The 18864-nt window shown below is 40.3% G+C and overlaps 1 protein-coding gene across 5 annotated transcripts in view; it reads left to right on the top strand.

The window, feature by feature from the left end:
* SPIRE1 (spire type actin nucleation factor 1) overlaps positions 1-18864 on the top strand; it is a 202485-nt gene that overhangs the window by 107772 nt on the left and 75849 nt on the right. For 4 of the 5 annotated variants that reach the window (XM_029231583.1, XM_029231574.1, XM_029231604.1 and 1 more), the window contains exon 3: positions 11529-11762. In XM_029231583.1, the coding sequence (XP_029087416.1) occupies positions 11529-11762 (234 nt within the window). Of the gene's footprint in view, positions 1-7676; positions 7756-11528; positions 11763-18864 lie in introns of those variants that run through there. The other variant, XM_029231593.1, reaches the window with a different exon arrangement.

The following is an 18864-nucleotide window of genomic DNA, read 5'->3' as shown; positions in this document are numbered from 1 at the left end:
TCCCTCCCTCCCTCCCTCCCTCCCTTCCTTCCTTCTTCTCTCTCTTTATTTTTTGGCTGCGTTAGGTCTTTGTTGCTGCACGGCTTCCTCTAGTTGTGGCGAGCGGGGGCTACTCTTCGTTGTGGTGCATGGGCTTTTCATTGCAGTGGCTTCTCTTGTTGTAGAGCATGGGCTCTAGGTGCTCGGGCTTCAGTAGTTGCAGCTCGTGGGCTCAGTAGTTGTGGCTCGCGGGCTCTAGAGCACAGGCTCAGTAGTTGTGGCGCGTGGGCTTAGTTGCTCCGCGGCATGTGGGATCTTCCCAGACCAGGGATTGAACCCATGTCCCCTGCATTGGGAGGCGGATTCTCAACCACTGCATCACCAGGGAAGTCCTAAAATTTATTTTCTTAATGAAGGCTTCCTTGATCTTCAGACTAGATTAGGGCTCCCTATTAAATTATGCTCTCATGACACCCTTCCTTTTTTTATTATAATGTGTAGCACAATCATTTGTCTTATTTATTATTGTTTTCCCTAGGACAAAAGCTTTTTGAAGGCCAGAGACCTCATCTATTCCTTCATCGCCACATATACTTAATTCTTAGTAAATATCTGTTGACTGAATTAATGAGTGAAGGGAAGGGCACTAAGTACACTGGACATTAGCTAGATTAACTAATAGAAAACTAGGCTTCTGGGGGATAAGTTTTACTAGATATGAGTGTACCACAGTTAGTATTCAGAGATTGTAACAGGAAATTTTAGTAAGTCTTTTGTAGTATTTTTGTGAGCAAGATGGATAAGTGTCAGGTCAGTATTTACAAAGGTAGATTGTAATCGATGTCAGCATAGGAAAAATGTCTCTGGTTTTCTGAAGGTCTTCTTGGTTGGAACTCTCCTATTTAATATTTAAATCACTTTCCTGAAGCCTCAGAAGGCATACCCAAATTGGTACGTTTTGTAAGTTTAGGAGTGATAGATAATGAATTAGATGGTGGACTCTGGATTTTAAGTGATTTTCCTAAGCTAAAATGATTAGTCAAAATAAATAGGATAAAATAGATTTGAGAAAAATGTAAAACCCTTTACCATGTCTTAAAAAAAAATCTTTACAAATGCAGGCTAAGAGAGAAAGATGTTTAACTAATATGTGGTGGTCCTGACTTGGCTACTGTGGTTGACTGTAAACCCAGGGTATCAGCAATTTAATGAGTTGACCAGAAATCTGAATAGCAAACAGGGTGTATTTATAGAAGCATGTGGTGTGCAGTGAGGAAGGTGCTCATTTGGTATATTCTCTGATGATCGTACTGCACATGGAATAGGATTTAATTCTGGATGCCACATTTTAGACAAACATTGGCAGACTAGGAGATGTTCACATGTGAAGCTTTGTGGTATAGTAGAATTCTGGGTATGGAATTTCATATGTACCAAGGCCAGGTTGGAGTCCCCACTGGCTTTGTTACTTGTTAACTGTCTGACGATTAGCAATTTATTGACTCTCTTTCAAGCTCAGTCCCCTTGTCTTTAAAATGTGGATAATGTCTTCTTAACAGGATTGTGATGAATAAAGGAAAACATGCTTAATAAAATGCTATACAGATATAAGGAAGTCCCATTTGTCTCATTGGCAAGGGGACTTGAAGAGATGAAGAAACTTTTTGTTTTAATTTTTAGGCTGGCGGCGGGGGGTGTTTTTTGTCAGTGAGGCAGGATGGTGATGGCAAGAGCAGCTATTGTTTGTTGGTGTCAGCTCAAGTGCCAGAAGCTGTGCTTGACACCCTTGATATGGGTCATTCCCATTTCATCAGATTTGGCATTAAAGGCTTTTGTGCTACTGCAGTTTACACGTTTAACAAAGATTTTAAAGCATATACTCTGTGTAAAGCAAAGTGCTAGGCATTGTAGCAAATACCAGGAAGAATCATACTTGACCTCTGTCCTAGAGAAGTTTACATTTTAGTAAAGGAGACAGATACAGACTCAAATATTTTTAGGAAGTACAAGTCAACATGAAGAGGGACCAGATGAAGGGTGGTGTGGTCAGAGGAAGATGGGATATGGGTTTGGTGGGCTTGTAGCTAACCTTGAGTGGTCGCACGAAGCATGGTGTTAGCGCGTGGGCTGCTGTCCTGTGTGAGGCTGCCCTCGGGACGGCACGGCTGGGTCTGAGGCCAGGGACCAGGCAGTTCCATTCCTGTGTCTTGTTACTCCAGAGCCATGGGCTTCACAGACGCCTGTCACTAGCTGAGAGGTAATTTGGCATGACGTGGCAGCCTTAAATTTTGGAATGTGTGGTTTTATTTAATACGTTCTTCTCCCACCCTTTGTCAATCAGTTAGGCTTAAAAACCACAGTTTTCTGTGCTTCACTTGTTCCATTTAACGTTAAGGTTTTATACTGCACTTCCTGCTCACTTTAATGAATGTTAGAGGTGCCACTGTGACAGGACATGACTGATGATTTTCCAGCTGTTTGGAGACTGGTGACTCAGATTAATGTTTCAGATCTGACACTGCTCTTTCTCTTGGATTTTCTTAACATTTCCACAAGTTTTGGAAAATGAGCTTCTAAAATTAGTGTAAATAAGTATATATTTAGGCAAGCTGGTATGTCCAGGTACTATTATGTTTCAGTTATTTTTTGGGTGGTCACTCTTTATCCCCAGCTCAAGACTGTGTGTAAAGAACTAGGTATATGCTTCTCTAGCAAAGGGCTAGAGGTTCCCTTAGTCCATGAAAGTGGTGAGTCACCTGGTGTACATGTCAGTCTAATAATGCCCAGCCTTGTTATGCTATGTTTCTAAGAGGTTGGGTTGAATATAGGACTGCCGCATGGCTCAGATTTAAATCAGGAATGGTGAATAGGTTTGGGACATTTAAACCAGGTTGGACATAGTTTATCCTTGAGCTAAGAGACCCTCCAAAATGTTTCAGAGCTGTTTGGGGCTGGGATGCCACTAGGTGGCATGGCTTCTGTCCATAAAATCTGTATCCAGCTGTCAACCATACATGTCCACTTCCATAACAGTGGAAGGAATTTATATTTTGATTAATTCATTTATTAACTATTGAGTCTTTGCTCTTTATAAAATAATGTTAAGATATAAAGATGAATCATATAAGATTTTGCCATCAAGGAGCTTAGTCTTGTTGGGGGATTAAGATATATACATAATTAACTGTAATCCAAGTTTAAAAAGTGAAACGTAAGCACATAAGGGTGTAAGTGAATGTCATGGCTAGTCTGAAGAAAAAATTACTGTTTTCATCTAGGAAAAAAGGGTAGGTAGAGACTGTGATGTGATGGTAAAATCAGGGTTAGCGAGTCTTCCATGGAGGAGATTGCTTTGAGTAGGGGGACGGAAAAATGAGTAGGATTTGGACATATAAAAATACAGGGGAAAAACCATGTAGAAAGTAGGAATGATGCTGAATACTAGCATAGGGACAAAGTGTAGAGCATTTAAAGGAAAGAATAAGAAATTAGTATATTCGGATAACAGCGCTCATGAGTGATAATAAAAGAAAATTAGGTTGAAAAGTTATAGCAAGATGAGAAAAATGTTATGAGTGAATTTGTCATTTAAGATCTACTCACCCACCCTGGGAATGTCTAGAAGACACAGCTTTTACCATGATTGTGAGAAATAAATTTATGAGGGGCGCCCTGGTACCCTTGAAGAGCTTTATGATCATCCTTCTTTGTAGGTTAGATCTTACAGAGGGGGGACTGCAGTCACTGAATTGGGAAACCTAAAGGCAATGGGAATAACTGGATCCTGCGGTGGTAGCACTTAGCCACACCCACAAGGCACGATGGGTGTGGTCACCATAATACACTGCAGAGTCAAAGCAGCATTTATTTACTTATTTTTTAAAGCAGCATTTAGAATACTCTGACTCCCAGAGACCTATGGCATTAGCTACTTGATCATGGTGTTCTTAGACGTGACATAGATAGGAAGGAAGCCCACTAAATTCTCACTTGATAGGTATAAACAGAAAAGTTCTAGGTTAAGTGAACAGAAGTCTAACTTTTGAATCATAAAAACTGAGAGTCATGGCTTCTCAATCAATTCCCAGACTTGAGCCGTTTACAAGCCCAGAATCCTTTGAATGAAGAAGAGTCGAGGTCCCCTTGGGGAGAGGACCCCAATATGCTGCCAGATATTTACATTGTTCATCTTTCTTCCAGCCTTCCCCAAAGGGACCTACAGCCTTTTACCAGGGTAACTGAGCATTGGAGAAGAGGAAGCAAGCAGACCTTTTGGGGACTACTGGACACTGGCTCTGAACTGACACTGATTCTAGGAGGCTCAAAATGTGACCTCAGTATAGCAGTTAGAACAGTGCTTATGGAGGTCGGATGATCACTAGAGTTTTAGTTCAGATCTGTCTCACAGTGAGGCCAGTGCACGCCTGAACCCATCTGGTTATTTCCCCAGTCATCTCTTCAGTTCTGGTGTGCATAGACATCCTCACAGGTCTGGTTTCCCTGACCTGTGAAGTAAGGGCTGATATGTGGGGAAGACCAAGTAGAAGCCAGCGGAGTGGCCTCTACCTAGGAAAGTAGTACATCAAAAGCAACAACGCCGCATTCCTGGAGGGACTGCGGAGATTAGTGTTACCATCCAGGACTTGAAAGATGCAGGTCTGCTGACTCCCACCACAGCTTCATTCAACCTGCCTATTTGGCTTGTGCAGAAGAGAGATGGATCTTGGAGAATGACATTAGATTATTGTAAGTTTAACCAGGTGGTGGCTCCAGTTGCAGCTGCTGTACCAGATGTGGCTTCATTGCTTGGGCAACTTACACATCCCCTGGCACCTAGTATACAGCTATTGACCTGACAAATGCCTTTCTCGCCGTACCTGTCAGTAAAGACCACTAGAAGCAGTTTGCTTTCATCTGGCAAGGCCAGCACTGCACCTTCACTGACCTACCTCAGGGGTGTATCAGCTCTCCAGCCCTGTGTCATAATTTAGTTCACAGGGGTCCTGATTGCCTTTCTCTTCCACAAGATACCACACTGGCCCATTATTCCTGACATTATGCTGATTGGATCTAGTGAGCGAGAAGTAGCACCTATGCCAAACTTACTGGCAAGACATTTGTGTGTCAGAGGGTGGGAAATAAATCTGACAAAAATTCAGGGACCGTCTGCCTCAGTGAAATTTCTAGGGCTCCAGTGGTGTGGGGCATGTCAAGATAACCCTTCCAAGGCCCCTCCTGCAACCAAAAAAGAGGCACAATGCCTGGTGGCCTCTTTGGACTTTGAAGGCAACATATTCCTCACTTGAGTGCTACTCTAGCTCATTTACCAAGTGACCCAGAAAACTGCTAGTTTTAAGTGGAGTCGTTGCCCCCCGACACACACTATCTTCTCTGTTTCAGTCCCTGCGTGTGGCCTCATGGGGCGTTGCCCACAGTCAGTTGACTGAGGAAGAGAAAACTCAGGCCAGATAGACAGATGGTTTTGCCTGGCCTGCAGGCACCAGCTACAGCACTGCTGCCCGTCTCTGGGACACCCCCGAAGGACAGCGGTGAGCAGAAGCCCTCCTGGTGGGCAGAACTTCCAGCAGTGCACCTGGTTGTTCCTCGAAAGAGAAATGGTCAGAGGCACAACTGTACACCGAGCCCTGGGCTGTGACTTGATGGTCAGGAACTTGGAAGGAACATGACTGGAAAGTTGGTGACAAGGAAATTTGGGGAGAGATATGTGTATAGACCTCCCTGAATGGGCAAAAAACATGAAGATACGTGTGTCCCATGTGAATGCTCACCAAAGAGTGACCTCAGCAGAGGAGGATTTTAATATTCAAGTGGATAGGATGACCCGTTGTATGGACACCACCCAGCCACCCCTGTCATCACCCAGTGGGCTCATGAACGTGGCTACAGGGGCAGGGGTGGGGGTTACACATGGATTTCCACTCACCCAAGGCTCACCTGGCTATGGCCACCACTGAGTGCCCAGTCTGAAGCAGCAGACACCAGCACTGAGTCCCCAGTGTGGCATCATTCCCCAGGGTGACCAGCCAGCTACCTGGTGGCAGGTTGATTACGTTGGACCACTTCCATCATGGAAGGGGCAGTATTCTGTCCTTCCTGGAAGACACATTTACTCTGGGTATGGACTTACCTTCCCTCATGCAGTGCTTCTTCCAAAACTCCCATCCATGGACTTACAGATTGCCATCATGGAGTCCACACAGCATTGCTTCTGATCAAGGAACTCTCTTCACAGCAAATGAAGTATGGCAGTGGGCCCCTGCCCATGGAATTCACTGGTCTTACTCTGTTCCCCACAGTCCTGAAGCAACAGTCGTGATAGAATGGTAGAATGGCCTTTTGAAAGACTCTGTTACAGTGACAGCTAGGTGGCAGTCCCTTGCAGGGCTGGGGCAGGGTTCTCAGATATATGGTGCTGTTTTTCTCAAAGTCAGGAATCAAGGGGTAGAAATGGGAGGGCCACCACTCACCATTGCCCCTAGTGACCCACAGCGACATTTTTGCTTCCTGTTCCTGCTCTGCCTCTGCTCTGCTGGCCTGAAGGTCTTAATTCCATCAGGAGACACAACAATGAGTCCATTGAATTGGAAGTTAAGACTGCTTCTCATCCACTTCAGGTTCCTCATTCCTGTGAATCAGCAGGCAAAGAAGGAGTTACTGTGCTGTCTGGGGTGACTGGGCCTGATTCCCAAGGGGAGATTGGGCTGCTCCTCCTCAGTGGAGCTAAGGAAGAGTATGTCTGGAATACAGGAGAGCCCTTAAGCTGTCTCCTAGAATTGCCATGCCCTGTGATTAAAACCAGGGGAGGACCACAACCCAATCCAGGCAGGACTACTAATGGCAGGAATGAAGGTTTATGTCACACCACCAAGGAAAGAACCACGACCAGCTGAGGTGCTTACTAAAGGCAAAGGGAATGTGGAATGGATAGTGGAAGAAGGTGTTTATAAATACCATCTATGACCACATGACCAGTTACAGACCCGAGGACTGCAATTGTCATGAGTATTTCCTCCTTATTTCGTTTGAGTATGTATGTATGTGTATCTCAAGTATCTCTGTTTTCTTCCCTCTCTGATCCCTTTATTATGTAACATAAGATGTATTGATTTTATACATAATACTTAGGTTTTACATTTAAAGTTGTGGGATATCAAAGGAGAAGAGTAAAAATCACTCAAGGATTTTGATCCTCTTGTGAAGGTGTTAGTGATTTTTGGTTGTATGCGAGAGAGTTGTGTCATGTTAGATGGAATTGTGACCTTGTTATTGTCTTCTTTTGGTGATGAAGGTTTAAGGAGATCTTTATGAGTGCCAAGTTGACAAGGAATTAGTTTTATGTGTCAATTTGACTGAGTCATGGGCTGCCCAGATATTTGAACAAGCATTATTCTAGGTGTTTCCATGAAGGTGTTTTTGAATGAGATTAACATTTAAATCAGTAGACTGAGCAAAGCAGATTGTCCTTCCTAATGTGGATGGGCCTCATCCAATCTGTTAAAGGCCTGAATAGAACAAAAAGCTGACCTCCTGTTGAGTAAGAGAGAAAATTTTTCCTGATGGCTTTTGGACTGGAACATTGGCTTTTTTTCCTGCCTTTGGAGTCAAATTGAAATACTGGCTCTTCCTGGGTCTCAAGCTTGCTGGCCTTTGGACTGGGAACCATTCCATCGGCTCTCCTGGGTCTCCAGCCTCCTAACTCACCCTGCAGATTTGGGACTTATTGGCCTCCATGACTGCATGAGCGAATTCATTATGGTAAATCATTTTCTGTATAAATATATACATCCTATTGGTTCTCTCTAGAGAGCCCTGACCTAATACACATTTGGTTAATCCTGACTGATATAGATTTAGTCACTGCTAGGTTAAATTGTTTGAAACCACTTTGGAAAGATTAATCCTGCATCACTGTATACAATGAATAGAAATGAAGAGATACTGGGGAAAGGAAGACCAGTTAAGCTCTTTCAGCTACCTAGGCAACAAGTTTCTCTGAGCTAGAAATATAAGTTAAGGAAACAGCAGAGCACATATCATATTTGTAGAACTGGTAATGGATAAAAGTACTTTGCAACAGACCGTGGAAGAGAGTAGAATGTGTGAACTCTGAGGAACTCCATCATTTATGCAGCTGCAGGAGAAGGTACCTACAGGCAGACTGAGGAGGAGGAGCTGCTGAGTTGAGAGGAAATCAGAAGTCCGGAGTCTTAGAACAGAAGACTGTTGTCAGTTGTGTCTGATGCCACTGAACAGCCGTTTGGGATGAGGACAGAGTTGTTCAGTAGTTTTGGCATATAGAGATTGTTTGTGATTTTACCTGTGGTTTCAGGGGCTTCAAAAGATTAGATGCCAGACTGGAATGGCTTAAACAGTGAATAGAAGGAGAGAAAAGAGAGAATATGTAAGACGGCCCCTCATGAGAAGCTTTGCTGGGAAAGGGAGCACAGAAACGGGATTGTGGCTGGAGGGGCATGCTCTGGAGGGAGAGTGGGATTGACCTTTGATAGGAAGAGAGACACTTCCTCTACTGTGAAAGGAAGGAAGGACAAAGTAAGTGTAGATGCCTATCATATTATGCGTTTGAAGGTGGGAAAATGAGTGCATTTTCATGTAGGGACTTTCACTTTGCAGTGGAGTATGAAGGAGAGTTATCAGCTGAGACCCAGAGAGGCAGAAGGGGTGTTGGAGGTCTGCAGAGTTGAGGAACAGACGGCCCCTTGAGGGAAAGTCCTGAATGGGGATGGGGATGAAGCTTTCTGGGCAGCTCTGGGGTCTTTGCTAACGTCGGAAGCCATCATTGGTGTTGGTATTTACCGTGGATTCTTTTTTTCAGCTCGGGTGGGGGTGGGGTAGGGATATAGATGGCTAGATTCATCCAAGCACGTAAGACTCTCAGTTAAATGTAACTTCTATGCGAGAATAATTGCATTAAGACCTTCTCTGCCTTGGGACTTCCATGGTGGTCCAGTGGCTAAGACTCTGCACTCCCAATGCAGGGGGCCCAGGTTCGATACCTGGTCAGGGAACTAGATCCCACATGCTGCAACTATGAGTTAGCATGCCACAACTGAAAGATCCCGTGTGCCGCAACTAAATATGCCACACGTGGCAACAAAGATCCCATGTGCTGCATCTGAGACCTAGCGTAGCCAAATAAATAAGTAAGTAAATCCTTCTCAGCCTTAAAAAGAATGTACTGAACGTAATTTAACTTTTCTTGATGTCTAAGGTTTTCATTATATTAGCTATGATGCTCTGATTGTTAAAGTGATTGCTCTAGGTTCGAGTTGACGGGTGTTTATTACACATACATCACAATGCCCGGTTCTGCTGACATTGAACTGAAAGGTAAAATCCCTGCCCTAAGTAGTACCTGTCTGTGGTGAGAGTGTCCCTGGCTGTGTGGACCTTCTGCCAGGGAAACACAGATCAGGTACCCTCTCCAGGACAGATGGGTGGATGGGGGTGGGGTGTCGAGGGAGGTTTGGTCCCCAGAAGAGGTGACCAAAGTAGTCAGCTGACTTGGAACTCAGAAGATCCATTGTCACACAAAACAACTTTGAAAATAGTGGTTAGAGTTCCAGTCAGACCATTAAAAGCTAATGAAAAGGGGCTTCCCTGGTGGCGCAGTCGTTGACAGTCCGCCTGCTGATGCAGGGGACGTGGGTTCGTGCCCCGGTCCGGGAAGATCCCACATGTCGCAGAGCGGCTGGGCCCGTGAGCCATGGCCGCTGAGCCTGTGCATCCGGAGCCTGTGCTCCACAACGGGAGAGGCCACAGCAGTGAGAGGCCCGTGCAAAAAAACAAAAACAAAAACAAAAAACTAATGAAAATATTACATATTTTCAATGAGAAATATTACAAAAAAACAACCCAGTATTATTTAAAAATTAGAAGCTGAGAATTTATAAGCCTTTTATTCATTTTGAAATTTGTGTTGAGAAAATATTATTTCACTTGATAAGGTAGATTTCAGATTTTGTGGAGATTTTTTGAGTGAATGCTTGAGTGCTTTTTTTTTTTTTTTTTGCGGTACGCGGGCCTCTCACTGTTGTGACCTCTCCCGTTGTGGAGCGCAGGCTCACCGGCCATGGCTCACGGGCCCAGCCGCTCCGCAGCACGTGGTATCTTCCCGGACCGGGGCACGAACCCGTGTCCCCTGCGTCGGCAGGCGGACTCTCAACCACTGCGCCACCAGGGAAGCCCTTGAGTGCTTTTAAGGGCTGTAATATATGCTGACAGTGACTCCATGTATTTAACTCATCGTCAAAACTTCTGTCTTTTCCTTTTCTTTGGTACCAAATAAACAACTTAAAAAAAACCCAACAACAGAGCACTGACTATGGCTACAAATGGAATAAAGGGAAGGAAAGATGTATGCATGTCTGTATATTAACTGGATAAACATTGGAAAAGGGTGAGCTGGAGGCAGATAACATTTATTCAGTGGACGTTAAAAGTCACGTACTAAGTACTTGCACATGTAGCAAATGCATTTAGTCTTAACAAAACCCCATGAGATGTAGGTATCATTGATACCTGTTTTACAGATAAGAAAATAAATAATTTAACTAAAATAAATAATTTACCCTGAGTCAAGTGGTTAGTGGTAAAAGTGGCAAACTCCTACATCTTTGGCTTTATTTCCTGTGTTCTTCCCTCCAAAATAGCTAAGGTAAAATGAGCTGTTGGCATTGTAAAAATTTTTTTAAAAGAGTTATTTATCTGTGATTTTTCTGAGCAGAAAAGAAGGTAGTGTTGTGGAATAAAGTAGAATTCCTTGTCTTGGCCAAAGCCAAAGCATTTGTCAGGGTGATAGTAGACAGGGATGTATATTCAGTGTTCATAAATCAGGTTCGTATTTCTTGGGAGATAGTAGTGGTGGAGGTGAGTGGCAGGGAGGATTATCTATGCACTACACTGAAAGTTCAGAGTTTGAGTCTCTCACTTGTTTGCATCATACGAGGGATATGTGTTTCTAATAATTGAATGGAACTCAATGAGCAGTATGTATATGGCTATTAATAGATTTTGTTTTTGTTGTTTAAGCTTACGTTAGCTGCTACCAATCATTGATTTTTCAGTCTCAGATCCTTGGTACGTCTATGAAATCCCTAGTTAGATAAGCATTGCCATAGGAGTTCTGAATGGATATGATCTTTGATAACTCTGTCCGTTCTCAATAATATCTTTTGGAAATGTGGAAAATCAACCTGGTTGGTATTGTTGGTATTTTATATAAATGGAGAATACAGATTTTAGTGTATGATATAAATCTAAGAAACATGAAAAGCGTTTGTGTATGTGTTACATACTAGTTTGAAGAAATCACACAAAAATTTCCATCTGAGATTTTTTTTTAAAGCATAGTTGAGACTTTTAAATATCTCTTCAAATTTAATTTGTCATGTTTCTGAAATGGAATAAATCAGACCTAGCTTATATCATACTAAATATTTTATGCCTTACAGTTAGTTCTATAAAAATGTTTAGTCGTCTCTATTAACCACCCTCCTTAATGTTCCTAGGTTATTGAATCTTTGGGAATTATTATTTATAAGGCACTGGACTATGGCTTGAAGGAGAATGAAGAAAGGGAATTAAGCCCTCCCCTGGAGCAGCTCATCGATCGCATGGCCAACACGGTAGAGGCTGATGGCAGCAATGATGAAGGCTATGAGGCTGCCGATGAAGGTCTGGAGGAGGAGGAAGATGAGAAGAGAAAAACCTCAGCAATCCGGTCCTACAGAGATGTCATGAAGGTAAAGTTTACAATTACCTCTTTCTTTGAAGAGTTATTTCACTTTAAAAAACTGAATGGTGATTTAGCATTTGATAATAGTTCTTAGACTTTCAGCTATAAGTGAAGTGTGTTCTAATTTCATTCTTTTACATGTAGCTGTCCAGTTTTCCCAGCACCATCTATTGAAGAGACTGTCTTTTCTCTATCATATATCCTTGCCTCCCTTGTCATAGATTAGTTGACCATAGGTGCGTGGGTTTATCTCTGGGCTTTCTATCCTGTTCCATTGATCTATATTTCTGTTTTTGTGCCAGTACCATACTGTTTTGATTATGGTAGTTTTGTAGTATAATCTGAAGTCAGGGAGCCTGATTCATCCAGCTCTGTTTTTCTTTCTCAAGATTGCTTTGGCTATTCAGGGTCTTTTGTGTTTCCATTACAAATTAAAAAATTTTTTGTTCTGCTTCTGTGAAAAATGCCATTGGTAATTTGATAGGGATTTCATTCAATCTGTAGATTACAACACTCTCTAACACCATGCACAAAAATAAACTCAAAATGGATTAAAGACCTAAATGTTAGTCCAGATACTATAAAACTTTTAGAGGAAAACATAGGCAGAACACTCTCTGACATAAATCGCAGCAATATCGTTTTTGATCCACCTCCTAGTGTAATGAAAATAAAAACAAAAATAAACAAGTGGTACCTAATTAAACTTAAAAACTTTTGCATAGCAAAGGAAATCATAAACAAAATGAAAAGACAACCCACAGAATGGGAGAAAATATTTGCAAATGAAGCAACCAACAGGGGATTAATTTCCAAAATATACAAACAGCTCATGCAGCTCTATATCAAAAAAACAAATAACCCAATTAAAAAATGGGCAGAAGATCTAAATAGACATTTCTCCAAAGAAGATAGACAGATGTCCAAAAAGCACATGAAAAATGTGCTCAACATCACTAATTATTAGAGAAATGTAAATCAAAACTATAATGAAGTATCATCTCACACTGGTCAGAATGGCCATCATCAAAAAATCTACAAACAATAAATGCTAGAGAGGGTGTGGAGAAAAGGGAACCCTTCTACACTGTTGCTGGGAATGTAAATTGGTACAGCCACTATGGAGAATAGTGTGGAGGTTCCTTAAAAAACTAAAAATAGAGTTACCATATGGTCCAGCAGTCCCACTCCTGGGCATATATCTGAAAAAAAACCATAATTCAAAAAGATACTTGCACTCCAGTGTTCATTGCAGCATTATTTACAGCAGCCAAGACATGGAAGCAACCTAAATGTTCATCGACAGATGAATGGATAAAGAAGATGCGGTGTATATATACAGTGGTTACTCAGCCATAAAAAGAATGAAATAATGCCATTTGCAACAACATGGATGGACCTAGAGATTAACATACTAAGTGAAGTAAGTCATAGAAAAGACAAATATTATATGATATCACTTATATGTGGAATCTAATTTAAAAATGATGCAAATGAAAAAAACATAAATGAAGTGAATAAGGAACTAAAAATACTCGATTCTGTGATAAACGAAGAGTAAAAAGTTTTCCATTAAGAAACAAAACTGGGACTTCCCTGGTGTGGCAGCGGTTAAGAATCCACCTGCCAATGCGGGGGACACGGGTTCGAGCCCTGGCCCCGGGAAGATCCCACATGCCACGGAGCAGCTAAGCCCGCGAGCCACAACTACTGAAGCCTGAGCGCCTAGAGCCCGTGCTCTGCAACAAGAGAAGCCACCGCAACGAGAAGCCCGCGCACTACAACGAAGAATAGCCCCCGCTCACCGCAACTAGAGAAAGCCTGCGCACAGCAACGAAGACCCAACACAGCTATAAATTTAAAAATAAATAAATAAATTTATAAAAAAAAAAAGGAAACAAAACTGTGTATACCTCTGAAACTGAGCTAACAGTTTTTGGTAGTGGTTTAGTGGGTATTTGTGGGGGAGAACAGGGCATGGTGAAGGAGGAGGGGACACCCACCCAACCAACCATGTCAGTTGGTTAACCTTGGCACCAGTCAAATGACAGATGTCATGGCCAGATTGCTCTTGTATAGTATAGATTTGGAAGATGAGACCTGGAGAGTTATTGGAATCTTACAGTTCTACTCAATGACATTCAGTATGTTAACTTATAAAACAAAGATTCTTGGACATTCATCAGTTTGAACTGATAACTGTTACGCTGTTTTATTGTTTTTTAAATTTGAGCTACTATGTCTGCCCTCCTGCCTATCTTATTTCTATCATAATATGAAAAATAAACAATTAAAATGCTTTTTTAGAAAGGTTTTATAGATTGGAGGAAAACTAAGTTTACCAATTCCATTCTTAGGAATTTTATTGGAGAATATCATATACTCACCCCTTGTTTCTTAGTTTCTATGTTAACCAAAACTGATCAGTAAAAATTTCCACATCTGTAACAATACGTTCTGAATATTTTTTTTAGCTACATGAGAAGAAAAATAATTGCTGAAACATTTGACAAGTAAACTGAATTTTATATATCATAAAACCCATTATTCATGGCCAAATAGTGACACATAGGAGTTTGTGATTTGCTCAGTGGGTTGAAATCTTCAATTAGTAAATTGGCTCCTGTTTACATTGTTGGAAGAGAAGACAAGAATTAATAGAAGAAATATATGCTTTCTCCTTGTTGAAAGTGGAAATGTGAAACTAAGTTTGAATAATATAAATAATAGAATGTTTAGGAACTTGGAGACAATTTGTTTTTAATTCTTAGTGAGCAAGACCTTTTTATTGTGTAACTTTTCCCCCCGAACAGTTGTTTATTCCTACCAGTCTTTCAATTTGGTATATGGTGTGTTACACTTGAAAATTACTTTCACGTCCATTGTTATCTGAGACTTATGGTAACACTGTGAGGTATTGGATTGGCATTGTTATACCCATTTTACAAATGAAAGAACTAAGGCTCAGGGAGGCCTGTGACTTGTCCAGCTTCTTTGAACTGAGTGAATGAGAGGAAGTTAATTTCAGAGGTTTATAGTCAGGTAGGACTTAGATTGGAACCCTGGTTTTGCCATTTTTGTACCAATTGTTTTACCCTGGATTATTTAATCCTATGATCCTTATTCTTATGTAAAGAGAGAATATCTGCCTGATTGAGTTTTGTGCAGATTAAATTAACATAATTAATATAAAGTACCTACTATAGTGCTTGTCATGAATAAAAATTTAATAGCACTTACTATATGCCAGGCATTTTTCTAGGTGCTAGGGATATACCAGTAACAACATACAATTGGTCCCTGTTTTTATGGTTCTTAATTGTAATGGAGAAAAACAGGATATAAACAAGTAAAGTATAAACACATATATCATTTTTTTCTGAGTCATTCCAAGGCTTTTTGCCACTGCATATAGGTCAGAATAAATTGCAGGCACAAATTTATGTCAGCGATAGAATGTGTTCTTCTCTTAAATTAAGAATATAACACCTAAAATATTTTTCTTTCAGATTGTTTGTTGAGAAACATATAGAACTAAGTGGAGCCGTTCAGGAAGTATTAAGAAAACATCATTCTTAAAAATTATTTTCTTATATATAAATATATCCTAGAAAAGATTCCTTCAGTTAACATTAGTTGAAAAGAAAAGGGATTGTAGACGTGAAGTAAACGGTGGTGGTGATGGAGAGTGAAGTATGTAGGCAAGGAAGATTAAGGAGACCAGGGGCAGGATGATGGAAGAGGAGGACGTGAGACAGTGTGTGGAGAGGAAGAGTGAAAGGAGTGTTTGAGAAATGAATGAAGTTACTATGAGAATAGCACATGAGCAGATTCTTCATTTGAGACGAATGTAAAAGTCTCAGCTTACTCATGCCTTCATTTACCTTCTCAGATATTTAGGAAGCATTTAGTGTGCCTTCCTTGTTCTGAGTGCTCTATCAGGTGCTTGGAGATGAACTTAACTGGGGTTAAATGAACCCCAGTAAGGTAAATATTATGGACCTGGTGTCTAGGACCATACTAGCCCATACACCTTGGTGTAAAGTAGCAATCTGCTTTCCTTCTTCAGGATACTGTACTTCCATCTGTAAGAGAATCGTAATAAATAAAAATTTGCAATGTCTGTAATGTGGAGGATGTCATTCTAGAAGGGGTACCCTTACAAATAATCTGAAAATATGAAAGTGGTGGGCCAGCACAGGTTCATGGGAGGCTTGTAGGGCACAGAGAGGCGCACTGAACTCAGCCTGGTGGATCCTGGTTCTCTTACACAATCCAGTCCCCCTAATTGTCAGGGAATGCAAATAAAGCAATACCATTTGCCGTTCTTTTGAAAGCAAGAATTTACTTTTGTTGAAATTAGAAATTACGGTAAATTTTTTTGCTCAGTAATTGATAGCTGCAGTGTAAATTTACATAGCTCTTACATAAAATAATTTGACAGTATATTAAGAAGTCTAAAACTATTCACTATTTATAATAGCAGAATGCTAGAAATATCCCAGATGTCCATTAATAGGGAAATGGTGAACTAACTGTGGTACAGCCAACTAGTGGCGTACTATATCACTATCAAAAGGGCTATGGAAAGATCTCCAGGATATATCATTTACATGAGAAAACAAGGTGTAGAAAATCATGTATAGTATGCCAGCATTTATCTAAGAAAATGTATGGATAAGAATATATATATATTTTTTTTTTAAAAAAGAGGAAAGATAAACCAGAGTAGAAACCAGGACAGGCATTAAAGCTACACATCTATGAGTGTACTTGATTCTGTGGATTTGATTTAGAAACCATATAAATATTTTACATAATTATGAAACAAAACTGAATATGGAAATATAATCCCCTCAAATCCAAAGCAAACTGAGCCTAACTGTTACCGCATCAGAAACGTGACCACATAGACAGACCTGGAAAGCAACGATCACATAGCAGTGAGCACAGCTGCCACCAGCTCATGGTCTCTGAATACCATTCCCTACTAAAAGAATTCTAGAATTCCTTAGAGAGATGGCTAATTCCAGATCTGGGAAGGAAATGTGTAAAATAGCCTGGAACATCTTGTCATACCAGAAAGCAAACAGACTATCCAAGATTACTAAGTTATGTAAAAAGGACTCAGAAGCCAACTCAAGGAGCCTCCCGCATTGGTCAGATGGAAGAATTTGATCATCAATAAGAATAGTAGCTGTGATGGATTAAAGCAGACCAAATATTCTGCATTCTCTGGACACATAAGTAATAATTAATAAAACCCTTTTGGTCACCTTTAGCGGTTGTTCAGCTGTTAACCAAGTTGTTAACCCACTTATTATTTTGACAACTGGTGTATAGACAGAATCCATTCTGCCTTTTCCATAAGGACACCACCTCAGGGCAACCAAAGAGTTTTGGATGAATGTCTCTTTATAAAAGTATTCCAACTAATAAATGAAAGGGAAGTGATAGGGATTGCAAAATGGTAATATTCTGATTCTACAAAATAATAGCATTGTGGCATCACAAGAAACCAGCAGACTTTCTGTGCCTCCGATGGGAGTTTACAGCATCACCTGCAAAGTCTTCTTGCCAAATAAACAATCTGATCAAGCCTCTAGATCTAACTAATCTAACTACCAATTTATAGGAAGTTCAGGGGACATAGAAACATTTAAAATAACACCGTAGGGATGCAATCAGCAAAATCAGATTGTGGGAAACTATAGCACAAATCACATAATTTCTTCAACAAGTAACTTACAAATTAAAAGGAAGGGGAGAGAGGAAAAACATAGATTAAAAGAGACTTAATACATACCAATTGCAGTAGAATGAACCTCGATTAAAAGAAATAAATTATAAAACTGGGTATATATTTGAGATAATCAGGAAAATTTGACCTCTTACTCTATAGTTGATGATATTAGGAATTATTCATATTTTTAGATATGATAATAGTATTGTGGTTATATTTTTTAAAAAAGAACTCATCATTTTGTGATATATGCTGAAATATTTACATGTGAAATTCAGATATCTGGGATTTGCTGTAAAATAATCCTGGAGGGTGAGGCTTAAGTGGATGAGGATGTAGATGAAACAAGATTAGCCATGAATTGATAATTACTAAATTGGGTGATGGGTACACTGTAATTCATTATATTATTCACCTCATTTTTTATATGTTTGAAATTTTTTCACATAGTAATGCTACTATTAGGAATTTTTCAAAGAGGTCAGTTTTTTTTTTTTTTTTGCTTTCTAGTCCCTGTGGACTTTTTAAAAAATTTTATTTTATTTATTTATCAAAGAGGGCAATTTTTAAAACTTAGATAGAACTGACATATAACATTATATTAGTTTCACTTGTACAATATGTATAATGATTCCCTATTTGTATAAATTGCAAAATGATCAGCACAATAAGGCTAGTTAACATCCATCACCACACATAGCTACGAATTTTTTTTCTTGTGATGAGAACTTTTAAGCTCTACTCTTTTAGCAGCTTTCAAATAGATAATACAGTATTGTTAACTATAGTCACCATGCTGTACATTACATCCCTAGGACTTAACTTATTTTATAGCTGGAAGTTTGTACCTTTTGACCACCTTCACCATTTCACCCACCCTGTACCCACAAGCCCCAACCACTGGCATCACCAGTCTGTTCTCGGTACAAAGAGATGTTTTTTAATACAAAATGTTACATAGATACACGAAGATGTGTATCACAGCATTATTTATACTGTTCTGAAAGTGGAAATAAATGACTCACAAAGAAATGGTATATCAACTACATGGATTATCATATGGTCTTTAAATTATAATTACGTGGGTTATGAAGCAATATGGGAAATTTTTGTTTTAATAAATGGAAAAAAGACCACAAAATTCTGCGTGTACTGCTATGTGTATAAAGAAGAGACTGTGCTCAGGAATAAAGATGCAGACCTACTAGAGAATGGACTTGAGGATACGGGGAGGGGGAAGGGTAAGCTGGGACAAAGTGAGAGAGTGGCATGGACATATATACACTACCAAACGTAAAATAGATAGCTAGTGGGAAGCAGCCGCATAGCACAGGGAGATCAGCTCGGTGCTTTGTGACCACCTAGA

Source organism: Monodon monoceros, unplaced genomic scaffold, assembly GCF_005190385.1.
Source record: "Monodon monoceros isolate NGI ecotype Baffin Bay Population unplaced genomic scaffold, NGI_Narwhal_1 Super_Scaffold_1, whole genome shotgun sequence".
In the NCBI taxonomy this organism is placed as follows: domain Eukaryota; kingdom Metazoa; phylum Chordata; class Mammalia; order Artiodactyla; family Monodontidae; genus Monodon; species Monodon monoceros.
This window is presented reverse-complemented; position numbering and strand designations above follow the sequence as displayed.